The 12485-nt window shown below is 41.5% G+C and overlaps 2 protein-coding genes across 4 annotated transcripts in view; one reads left to right on the plus strand and one right to left on the minus strand.

The window, feature by feature from the left end:
- The window catches only part of rhof (ras homolog family member F), a 13392-nt gene continuing 907 nt past the window's right edge, over positions 1–12485 (minus strand). Inside the window, exons 2-9 of one of the 3 annotated variants that reach the window (XM_086097462.1) lie at positions 11937–12042; positions 11065–11588; positions 10252–10807; positions 6919–7111; positions 6760–6847; positions 5185–5294; positions 2225–2359; positions 1–806 (exon numbers count right to left, since the gene is read on the minus strand). In XM_086097462.1, the coding sequence (XP_085953588.1) occupies positions 642–806; positions 2225–2359; positions 5185–5294; positions 6760–6847; positions 6919–7056 (636 nt within the window). In that variant the 5' untranslated portion in view covers positions 7057–7111; positions 10252–10807; positions 11065–11588; positions 11937–12042 and the 3' untranslated portion in view covers positions 1–641. Of the gene's footprint in view, positions 807–2224; positions 2360–5184; positions 5295–6759; positions 6848–6918; positions 10808–11064; positions 11589–11936; positions 12043–12485 lie in introns of all 3 variants that reach the window. The other 2 variants (XM_086097461.1, XM_086097460.1) reach the window with 2 other exon arrangements.
- Positions 9828–12485, plus strand: part of setd1ba (SET domain containing 1B, histone lysine methyltransferase a) — a 21039-nt gene continuing 18381 nt past the window's right edge. Inside the window, exons 1-3 of the mRNA XM_086097456.1 lie at positions 9828–10080; positions 10355–10437; positions 10516–10623. The gene's annotated coding sequence lies outside the window, so the exon portion shown is untranslated. The remainder of the gene's footprint in view (positions 10081–10354; positions 10438–10515; positions 10624–12485) is intronic.

A 12485-nucleotide genomic window follows, 5' to 3' on the forward strand; every position in this document is an offset into this window, starting at 1 on the left:
TAACATATTTCTTAACAGAATTTGTTTTACTGTGTATATTTAAATAATACAACAATAAAAATAGATATTATATATAGTAATATATAAAAGTAAACCGGTCTTAAAAGATGAAATGCAGTTGGCGTGCCACTAGAGGGAGCCTGCGCAGAGAATGGCAGGTTTGCCGCACGTCGCGCACACCTGCACCAACAAACACCTGCCGCAAACGTTGAACAGATGGACGTGCGCGTTCAAAGTTTTACGGCAGTGATTTTGAGTTTGTGGTATGATGACTCCCCCTAGTGGCAGGCAAAAGAATCACTGAATTCTTTCAAAATGTCCAAAAGTGGCTTGAAGTTAAAAAAACAAACATTTTGACAGAGTACATTCAGGTTGGGCACAATTTGGTTGTGCTTATAGTTTGTGCTTGAACGTCCCCTGCAAAAAGCAAAAGGAGCTCGTTGTCAGTGCGAGCCAGCACTTATTTCAATGTGGACTGATTCTGTTTCGAACCATGCAGGCAAACCGTAAATCTTCAGCCCATGCGTGCCTGGTGCGATCACTCAGCCGCACGTTCTCCCCAAATTGCCCTGTCAAAGGTTCCGGTGCGTTTTCGGCTCCTCCTCAAACCCCGCCCCCAGAGCAAGGTGTGTCGCCTTCCATCACAGAAGGGCGCAATCCCGCTTGCGTTTGAGGTGCTTCTGCTTGCGGCGGAAGGCCAACGCCGTCTTGGCGGCCTCCCTGAACACGTCGTCCACGTTCTCCTGGTGCTTGGCCGAACACTCCAGGTAGATCTCGGCGCCGATGCGCTGCTGGGCCGCCACGCCCTGCGTCCTCCGGCAAACGGCAACCGCGTTAGCGCCCGCCGCGGGAAGTGGAAGGCAGAACAAAACAGAGAAAACGTTCGGCAAGGCCGCCGAGTGCTCGCTCGCCTTTTTCTCATTTTGTCATTCAAACATTCTTTTGCATTTTTATTTTATTCATAATTAATCGTCATTCATTAGAAGACGCTATCATAGAATTCGTTCATGCTTTTTTTTTTTTTTTTAATTATCAATAGTATCGATTGTTGACTGCATATGTACGAGTCATTATTTGATTAAGATTTGGTATTTTATTCAATTAAATTACTGAAATAAATAATTATTTCATGAGAATATTTTTTTATAATAATGTAAAATAGTTCATTTAAACCAAAATTCATTTTTTTAAATCATGAATTTATCCATACACTATTTTGTCAATTATTAGCTCATTGAATAAATCACAATGCAAATAAATAAATACATGTACATTAGTTCAGTTTAATAATTCATTTTCATGTAAATTATGACTGATTAATAAATTCTTGAATAAAATAAGAAAATTGCTTATTACTACTATTTAGTATTTTATTATGTAGAAAAATCCATTAGACAATTATGTCACGATATAAATGAATACAATAATAATTCCGCCTTGTTTGTATATCATTTACAACAAATTTGATTATAATTCATTAGGTATTTACTCGATACCCGAATACATAAACGTTCGTCGTGTTTGGCCAATCGGCTAACGTCCAATTTACTGACTGCGGAACGGCCGCGGTGCGATTTCCGCACGGACGGCAATTGCGTTGCGTCAGCCGTCCGCGTCGGCAAATCTGCGCCCGTCAGACCACAAGGTCGCGGGAGTTCACGCGATAATCGTGTTTATCGAGTCCTATTGGTAAACAATAGCCACGCTTGCCTGTTGTCACGTCGATATTTCTGGGACTGACGTACGTTTTGTGTTTAGTGTTATTTGGTCTTGTTTAATTTAATCGGAGCTCGTTTTTTGTCTTTTAAATGTCCGACTCGTGTCATACTATGTCGTTAGCGAGCTTCCCTCCCCCCAAAAATGAGTTTGCAAACGCTTTTATTTTGAAATCGACCGGATCGACCTTGATGCCGACGCTCGACTTCCTGTCCGGCTCGTGTCATTTCTTCAGCTTCATGAAATGAAAAAAATAGAAACTGCAGCTGCTGTGAATTGACGGCAGACTCGAATGCTTTTTATTTCTTGCGGCGGCCGCACGGAAAACGCAACGCATCCGTCCCGCAGTCGGTGCGAATTGGGCGCGATCTTATTTCCAAAGACATTTGAAAAAGTCCAATAAATCAAGAAGTAATGTGACTTGAAAGAAGCCATTTCAGGGTGAAAGTGAGAAAGCGCAGCAAACATTGCAGGCAGGTGCGCTTTGCGCTCGTTAGGCCGTCCTCACCTGCGTGTACGTGACGGGAGCCTGATTGACGGCCTTCAGCCTCCTGCTGCACTCTTTGTCCTTCCTCAGGTCCGTCTTGCAGCCGACCAGGATGACGGGGACGTCCCGGCAGAAGTGCTTCACCTCCGGGTGCCACTGAACACAAAAGCGAGCGCACGTTTCACTTCATATATTGGCTTCGTGGAAGGTGAATTTTGCAGCCATTTTGATCCATCTCGGGAGGCGGCCATTTTGCCGTCGACTGAAGATGACATCACAGTCGCTCGGGTAACGACCAATCACGGCTCGCCTGTTTTCTGAAGTCACAATTTCCATCTGCGACATTTCAGGTTATTTTAAAGTTAACGACAACGAACAAAAAAAGTCAAACTAAGATTCAAAAAACAATTTCGTCAACGAAATAAAATAAAAACAAAAGTGCTTTAAAAAAAAAAAACTAACTGAAATGACATTTTACGTTTACAAAAAATAATCATTTTAAGACATGGGGATGATTTCAAATGTTGTTTTAAGCGAAATGAAGACGTTTGAAAGTGTGTCAATCAGAAGTGATGTCATCCAGCAGTAGCCAATAAAAAAAGCACCTTCAGATGACGTCATTCCTCGGCAACAAAAGTGCCCGGCTGACTTTTGGCTCCAATGACTCGCCTCGCCTGCATTTTCATTTAACTTAACTCTAGGTAAGAAATGTGTTCCTTTTTTCATTTGATCATGGTGTTATTAAAAATTGTGTACAAGTAATACACGTAAAAAACGAAATGAAAACTAATACGGAAACTAAGCATTTCAAAACTAACAACTAACAGACACACTCTGAAAACGACTTCAAACGAACTCAATTGAAAAAAAAATCTAAACGAAATAAAAACAACCTTAAATGAAAATTCCCAAACTATAATAACCCTGCTGGCATTTCACATCATGTTAGCATGACGCTAGCGGATGACAACTCAACTTTAGGCATTCACACTCTTTTTTTTTTTTTTTTTTTTTAAGAATGATTTTCTTTCTTGTTAATTGTAAGGGAGCGTCATTAATTGTTGCCATTGGCACTTGTGCTTGGTCCCTATCCACAAATCGCATGCGTCCATCCATACTATATATTTATATATTTATACTATATGGTTTGATTGAACATTTTGCTGTTTGAATTTCCAAAGCTAAAACTGTTTGCATTTCCGTTTCACAGTCAACTTCAACTGGGAGTGACAAATGCACAGCTGGAAGCAGGTACGCCACGTGGAGAAGTGTGTGAGTGTCTTCTTATTCATTTTTTCTCTCCCTCAACTTGTCTTTTCATCACTTGAGTCCCTTTCGAAGTATTGCGGGCTTATGGATTGGCAGTGCTGTGTGCGAGGACGACCACTAGATGGCAGTGATGTCAAAGGTATGTGGCTCCATACCTGTTGCATGAGAATGGAAGAAAAGTTTTCTCAATACAATTCGGACCTAAAAAGAAAAGTCTTTGTGAGGTTCCACACGCCGCCCCGACCACAAAATAAATCAATGCTGGGGTCCATTTTTGTTCTCCAAGGTCCAACTTTGCTGTGTGATGTACTTTGCAGGGTTCACAATTGAACGCTGAGCTAAAAGTCAAGACTGTTTATGGTTAGAAAAAGTACATAAATGACCCTTTTGGTTCCCATGTAAGGGTACAAAATGTATTTTGTCGACTGACTTTCAAAAGACCCCCCAGTTGTGTGTGTGTGTGTGTGTGTGTGTGTGTGTGTGTGTGTGTGTATATATATATATATATATATATAATAAAACAGTAGTTGTGGTAATGTAGAGCAGGGATGGGCAACTTGATACTTTCAACGAACCGTCAACGGTTCTAGTGTTGACTAGCGCTCTTCTCCTTTCCGTTGCCGGTGGCTCTCTTTGAGGAGACCTCCCGCTAAACGTTAGACAAGCCCCCTCGCCTTCCATTTTGAAAACACATTTTTGATCTTTGGCTTTTGACTTGGAACCGTTTTTGGTAGGGATAGACCGATTATTGGCGCCGATATTTGGCATTTTGACAAATATCGGCATTGGCCTTTTTGTTACGAACCTGAGGGCTGATAAAGCTGGTATCTTACCGAGCTGTAAATGCTTGCGAACGTAGCACAGTCGGGGTTTTCATCAGGATTTGTAAGATGTCACAGTCGGTTTTTACTTGTCACGAGACATTTCAAACATATTCAAGTGTTCGCTGCCCGCAAAGATCTTTTGAAACCTTGTACGAACCCCGACTGAGCGACATTGGCATGCATTTGTCGCTTTTCATTTATGAACTTATTTAAATTTCCACTCTATAAAAAATACTGGGAACTCCCTACATTTATTTAAAAAACAAAGAAATATATTACAAAATGATGTTGACATTTTAGAAATCTTTCTTTTTTTTTTACAGTAGCAAACTTTCGGGAACTATTTATTTGCTTCGTTTTTAACTTCGCTTAACACACGCATGACCCTGGAAGCTGCCTGCCAACTTTGTTATCATTTTTAAACAAAACTGTCAATTCTTTACATGTTTGAAATGAAAATAAATAGTCCATTTTGAAAATGTTGTCGCGAGTATTTTCTCTTTTACTGCAGATGATTATCGGCTTGCAATATCGGTTGTCGGCCTCCTCGACTGCTAATAATCGGTATCAGTCTTGAAAATAAGGTATCGGTCTCGCACTAGTTTTCGGCTTTTATGAAGTTGAAGGTTTTCTAATTTGACTTCCAATTGAGTGTTTGTCCTGCAGACATGCTTGTTTTAAAGTCGTGCTCGCTAAATCAAGCCGAGTTGCTTTTCGGCTCAAAGTCCACAGCACGAGCAACGCGAGCGGTAGTTAATCATAACTCAAAGAATGTGCGGAACTCCAAACTTGAAAGTCCTGTCGCACGCACGCACGCACGCACGCACGCACGCACGCACGCACGCACGCACGCACGCACGCAGGCACTTTCTGATTTCCATCTTTTACCTTGATGGTCACATTGTCAAAACTGGTGGGGTTGGTCACGTCAAAGCACAGCAGAATGAGATGGGCCTCCTGGTACGAGAGCGGTCGCAGCCTGTCGTAGTCCTCCTGGCCTGGAAGCACAAACGCGACGGCTGCGTGACTTGGAGCACCAAAGCGGCGATGTGACGAAGATGCGCAAGAAAACCACATCCTGCCTGCCGCTTCCTTCTCGCAATGACCGCAGTCGACAGCAGACACGGCGCTCGCGTTGTCTGACGGCGACTTGAGTCTCGTCCGTTGCAGCGTGACGCCCAAAACAGCTCAAATACGGTCACAAAAAGACAATCGCTTTGCTTTCGTACAAAAAAATCACATTTTCATCACACAACGCTAATTTGGTCCCAAATGATGACTAACGTCCAAACGTCCAACGTGCAAATGGAAACTTCCAAGCAGGGTTCGAAGAGTTTTTCCTTTTCGGTGGTCTGCTTGCGTTATGAAGAAAATATCCATCACGATTCATTTGGTATCGGTTGAAATCACGATGAGGACAATGATTTGTGTTTTTGCGACAAAAACAAGAAAATGTTTCAACGTGTCCAAAATGTTAAGACAAATACATTTCTTTGGATAAACAAGATTTTTTTTAAATAAAAAAAAGGTGCAAATCTATTCATTTAAACAACTTTAAAATCGTCTTAATAATCTTTTAATTTGGTTAGCGTTTATGCTGATGATGTAATTGTGGAGTTTATTAATTGAACGTGTAATTAAACGTCGATCAATTGCACGGCCTCATTTATCGCTACTTTTTGATTTCGTCTTGGCTTTTGTTTTTCATTCATTTTTGTAGCGTTTATTCGTTTTTATTTTTATTATGACTTCTAGTTTCCATTTGATATCTCGAGTATTTTTGAGTGCTCGACAATAATAAATATAATACGGTTTGTTTTAAATCATATTTTTTAAGTAGTCTTGTTTCGATGATATTTTGTTTGAGCAAATGTTTTTCTTAGTTTTGCTTTTTTATTTGTCACCAATCTTGCTTCCGCGTTGCTCTCATTTCAACAATCATGAGAGGATTCATTTTGTGTGTTTTTTAATTGACATCCGCCATTTGCCGTCGTATCCGATCATCCTCAACTGTTGCGTTGAGGGGAACCGAATGCCATTCGTAACATTTTCATGCCGTGTTGCTTCTGATTGGTCAAATGATTTTGTTGGAATCGTTGATATCGAGCGACCGAGTCATCGTTATCAATTGGAATGTGCTTGATTTCCGCATAGTCGTGTTTTGGTATTTGCAAATTTAGCCGATATTTTGCCCTTATTTGAGTGTGTGTGTTCGAACCCAATCCCTACTTGGTCTTAGTTGAGGAATCCGTTTTCTACATCAAATATGAATTGACCTGCTGCAAAACAAACTATTTCTAAACGAGCAACGCACCGACAATTTGCCTCAGTTGAGCATTTGTCGAACATCCTGCCAGTCCTTTTGGATGCTCGCTGAGCTGAAGTCTCACAAGCTATGCTGCAGTCACTCTGATGATGACGTGCCGTCTTTTGCAACTTTTTCCAGGTAAGCGTTCTTCCTACCTGCAGTGTCGCACACGTTGAGCTTGACTTGTTTTCCTCTCAGGACCACCGAGGCGGCGCATTTTTCAAACACTGTGGGGGCGTATTTCTGTTGAAAGTGAAAAGGGGACTGTTATTGCGGCCATCACGTCCCAAACGTCAGCATTTCGATCCTCTTACCTCTGGAAAGTCATCTTTGGCGTACACCATGAGAAGCGAGGTTTTCCCGCAGCCTCCATCTCCCACAATCACTATCTTGAGTTCCTCTCCCCCCCCGCCGTTGCCGCCGGCGCCGGCGGCGTCTTTATTTGGTGTCATCCTGCTCGTAAAATCGGATCGTCCCTCGCTCAAGTCCGTGCGTGGCAAAGAAAGTCTGCTAAATCAACACATGGTTGATTGACACGCAAGCGCGACTTTCGCCTGCCGCTCGGCACTTCCCCTTCCTGCCCCCGCGACGACAGATGACCCCTCGCACGAATCCCCGGCGCGCGCAGGCCGCGCCCACTTCCTGTATTGCAAAGTGTGATTGCGCGGGCGGCGACGCCTTTTGTTTGCGTTGCCGGCTGCCTGTCGTTACACGCCGTCGAGAAGCGGCGCGAGGTTTGCTGCCAAATGACGTCTGAATGACGTTCAACCTTTTGGCTCGCTTTCAAACATTTGCACAAATATTCGATGAACAAACTCTTACCAAAAGTCCCAAAACACGTCATAATACATTCGAAATGTGTTTCATCATTTCGTCTTTTTTTAACTCTACATTTATTTAAGGAAGTTAAGAGGAAGTGCCAACAGGGGTGAGCAAGGTATGGCCGATGGCCCACATCGGGCCCACTTTGGTCTTTATTCCGGTCCTACCTGCGATATTTGTTGCATTTAATTAGCTGAGGGTTTTCGCTCCTAAATTGGTCAATTCATTGTCTTTATTTATCTCAATAAATCCTTTGTTGTAAAGATACTTTATTCATAAGGTCGATTAGATACTAGTAAACAATTTCAAAAATACATGATTGGCTCATTCTGATCTTGTGGATTCAAATAATAAATCGAGTCAATGTTATTTTTTTCTCTTTTCTGGTCATTTGTTGAAATATGCAAATACTTTTGTTTCTATTTGATCTTTTTGTACAGCACTTTGTTATCGGCGCTGTTGTTTTTGAGTGACATGAAATACCACATTTTAAATGATCTAAGGATGAAAATGAATGATTTGATTGTGTGTAATTGGATTTCTTCAAGGTACATGTGGCTCATGTTACTTTTTAAATCCAGACTTCGAGTATCTCATTTATGATTTGGCATGACCGGCACGCCTAACGTGATTGCTTACTGACTCGGTAAGTAAAGAACAGCACATTAACATGTCAGCACTTTATGAAGCTTCTGACGGCACGTTCAAGATAAGCAGTTACTTTTACACATTTCGAAACCAACACACTGGATGGACATGGTGACTGGTAGCAGTCAATGTTAATTTAAAAAAACACACAAAATTGTTCATGCTGAAAATTGTGTGTGCGTGTAATTAAGAATGTGTATTAGCAATAATCAGAAAAAGGCAGAATCAAACCAACTGGACTCTTATTTATTGGCGCTTTTTCTTGTTTTCAGAGCATATTCCAAAGTAACGAAGCAATTCTTCTATTAAGCTAACAAATTGCAGTCGTGTGTGCCTTCTGAATGTGATTTTGAAATGCAACATTTTTGGAATACTCGTGGAAAGGGTTGATTTTTTTCGGGGGGGGGGGGGGGGGGGCTCAAATGCATTTCTCAAGCTGTCCCATTATGACAGATACAAACTTGAGCTATTTTCACGTCTTTGGCATTCATGTTCAGGGACTAAATTGAACCTAATTTGGGAAGTTGAATTTACAAATGACAGAATATATTGAATTCTGTTCATATGACAGTAAGCATGTTATGCAAACAGGCAAAAGTGTAATTAAGAGAACGGCTGGTGCTCTCACATGTTTATTTCAAATATCAAAAGCGTAATAATAAATGACATTCGTACATGCTCTGTAGGCCTATTGGATTCTTCAACAATGAAGAAATTAAAGGAACAAAACGACTAAAAGCTTAACAATAACGGGGGCATATTAGGCTGGTTCTATTCAAACAATAGCGCTCTTTATGACAAATTACTTATCGATAAGAAGGTTGTGGAAGTTTGACGATAGCCTATAGAAATGGTTCCGTCGACATACAAAGTATCCACGGGTCTTTTTTCGTCAGAATCGTGACAAAGAGCAGCTTTTGTTCGCCACGCAGGGAGGCAACTGTCCAAGTGGGAGCCCAATCCGCGGTGGAACATTCCAGTATGTTGAATGGCGCAGCGCTAATGGCCGCTTATATTTTATTTCCCCAAGGCCTACGGACAATAAAGCGACTAAGTGCTCGCTCGTGTAATAAAACGTTCACCTTGGGTACACACGCACGCTTCCTCGAGGCTGCCTGTGTGAGGAGAAGCAGATGATGGGGGCAGGGCAGGGCAGGGTTGTTCAAAGCTCGGGAAAACGACAGCCCCGTGACCTGCTTAATGGCGGAATGCCCAAAATAAACATGGCGAGCTGGAAAAACAGGCCCTCGTCATCACACACCCTCGGAGAGTCACTCAAACACGATAGACAAATACGGCATTTGTCTAAAGGTATTTGAAATATATTTAAATCGCGCCCAGACACGCCAAACTAGCGTATCCATTTTGTTTTATTGGCATTTTACGTCATGTGTTTTCTGGCCTCCGCTGACATTTTACCCCAGGTTGTTTCGTTCCACTTCGATAAACAACAAAGCCGTTGTATGGAGACTTCCCATGACCTAATAAGGCATTAAGGAGGGGGGTTGCTGAGCCGCGTGTTGCCACGGCAACCCCCGCCACAGCTATCGGATTACCGCCTTCCGCTTCTGCAGTCAGTGAGCCTCAACCGTCGCCATCTTGTATTCCCCTCTTTCGGCGATTCTTTGTCAATTCATCTCGGTCGCGAACGTCCATTCCCATTCCAATGACACGTAGAGTAAAAAACGCCCCGTTTTGAGTGTGGAAGCGTCGAGAATTCCCCCAACACCCTCCCCCCCAGCCCCTTCAAGTGCTCTTCCTCCAGAACGAGAGAGGACCTCACCCACCCAGTCTGAAGCACAAGTGCGCTGCATTGTGTGTGTGCGTGTGCTGAGAAGCCATTTTGAGAGCGAGTACAGCTGAGAAACTGCTCGTCACTTTTAAACCTACACGACACCTAAATGACTATTGGACAAAGGGGGAGCAGTGAAAAGTCCCAAGATTTCTCCCCATTAAGATTCGTTTGCGTTTTACAGGCTTGGATTACATATTTTTGAATACCAGCTGTAAGTCTACAATATTGACAAATACAAAATGTTACATAAGTTGCTATGGAAAAATGTTGAAGCTCACTTGACAAATGCTCACTTTTCTCTTATGAGAATGCCTACATGTAGATTAAAAAAAAAAAAAAAAAAACAGGCAAAAAGTGAGTGAAAAGTGTAAAAATCAATTACCTTTCCAAACAACATTTCCTTGTAGTTTTAATGTGGTGGTGATGATTAAGTGAGTGGTCGAGGTGGAAGAACTTTTTAACGTTGATGTTATCCTGTCTTCAAGGAGAGAAAGAGAGAGAGATGGTTTGCATATTGCCCAAACAGATGATGGTTGAAGATGCGTTATTCACAAGCTGGGAGGCAATGGCAAGAAGCACTCATGATTTCTTTTTTCTTTTTAAAAGAGGCTCTATCTTTTGTGCTAATGGAGTCCTTCCTTTTCAGGAGACGTCTCCCCATCCCTTATTAATGACATTGTTGGAGGGTCCGAAGATGGAGCTGAAATCGTTACTCCTGTACTTGCGTCCTATAGGCCTGTTCACTGCATTTGAGGTAAATATCTTGAACCGTGGTCCCTTCTCCTCTGGCTTGGGACGCTTTGCAGTGGCTGCCGAGTAGACATGTTTGGGGAAATGAAATGTGCCCTTGAAGCAAGGTGATTTGGCTGTTTGAAATGGAAAATGGGAGCAGCACAAACCAATCCTGCCCAGAGCAGTCTCCAAAAATCCATCAGTTTCTGTTGTGGGAGAAAATGTTGAGAGCCATTAATCAAAGCAGTTGGGTGCTGAATTAAATGGTGAAATTGTAACCAACATAAGGCCAACAATGACCAACACTGGTATTCAAATACTGTAGAGGCTAACATACTGAACAATGAGGTTACAAAATGCTTACTTGGTTTTAGGACAAGAATAGTTTAATGAGCAATTACTTGCATGCCTTATTCACAAGCAAACAAACAAACATGGCATATTATCAGAAAATTGGACTTACTCATTGCTATTCATACAAGGCCTCAACTACACATTTAGATACTTTAACTGTTTTTCTCCCCCTCTTAAAGTCATTACGCAGTTTATTTACATTTATTTTAAAACAAGAAAACTAGTATTATATGGGAGTGCCATGTGGCCTGGCTTAAGGCAAAGGTGGATGATTCCAAGCAGAGGAAAAAAGGCTGAAAATGTTCACAGGGTAATTACATCCAGTACATTCTCTTCCTTCTTCTCAGTCCCTTTCAAAGGAAGCAATCATAGGATCTTATCATAGTCCATGAGAGGTGAGGAAAGCGAGTGTAAGATCCTTTTTTGGAACAAAGGAAACCCATGTAGGCCATTAAGTCCCTGTGTTTTTTTTTTAGGAAAATGGCTGCTGAGAGAGAGCTTTCAGGCCCCCTCTCTCTGCTGTGTGTTGAAGGACTTCTTGTGCCTCCCTCTAATAGCAGACGGCGCCTCTTTCAGCTGCGCGCTGATTGGCTGGCTAGGCTGCCCGCTGTTAACCAGCCAATTGCCCGAGCACTGGGAGAAAATACAGCAGGAAATGTCAAACAAAACCTCTCGCTTGCCCTTAAAAGCAGCAACAACAACAAACATAATGCTGAAAACAAAATACAAACACAAAGTCACGTCTTTAGCAACTCGATAATCTCTTGTGTTTATTGCGTGGTGCATTTAGAGGCATCAGTTACAGAAAGAAATTTGCCTTACATTATAACAGTCATACAGTAATTTTCTTATTTAAAACAACAACATCATTATTGTCTTCCTGTCAAGTGCTACCTGCTGATTTTCCCCCCCTATTTCTAATGGTTTGCCTGAGGGGAAACTGTGTTAGGGTCTGCTGCACAAACAAAATGAATACCTTACCTACAGCGAACTTGGGGCTGTTTTTCTTCAGCGAGCATCTTAGAGAAGTTGGATGGAGTTATGAACGCTTTCAAATAGCAATCAGTGTTAGCACAAAACTTGCAGGCTGCTTGTAAACAAAATAAATACATACAAAAGTGAAGAAAAACAGCTGAACTTTCTTTGGCATTAATCTGTAGCAGTTTAAATGCTGTAAGGGTGTGCTGACTCCCATTTAACATGAGTTTGAATGTTAAGTCGGAAAACAAACAGCTCTAGTGATAAGAGGGTGGGCACTTGTGTAACCACAACTACGTTATTTTTTACTTGCCCTCTGAAATACTTTTTATTTATTTATTTTTTTACAATTGACCTCGAGAGGTTATCCATCACATTAGTGTTAAAGGATTAAAATAATTTATATTGGTGTGTTTTTTTAAATATATATATTTAAAAAAATCTAACTTTACAGTTTACATTTACATTACAGTGAAATTATTAATACCCAGGCCAAATTTTGAGGTATGGGTTATAGATATAGATATTTCAATTATTATAAGGAAAATTGAC

Source organism: Leptonotus elevatus, chromosome 15, assembly GCF_054856555.1.
Source record: "Leptonotus elevatus isolate MCC_2025b chromosome 15, RoL_Lele_1.0, whole genome shotgun sequence".
NCBI lineage: Eukaryota > Metazoa > Chordata > Actinopteri > Syngnathiformes > Syngnathidae > Leptonotus > Leptonotus elevatus.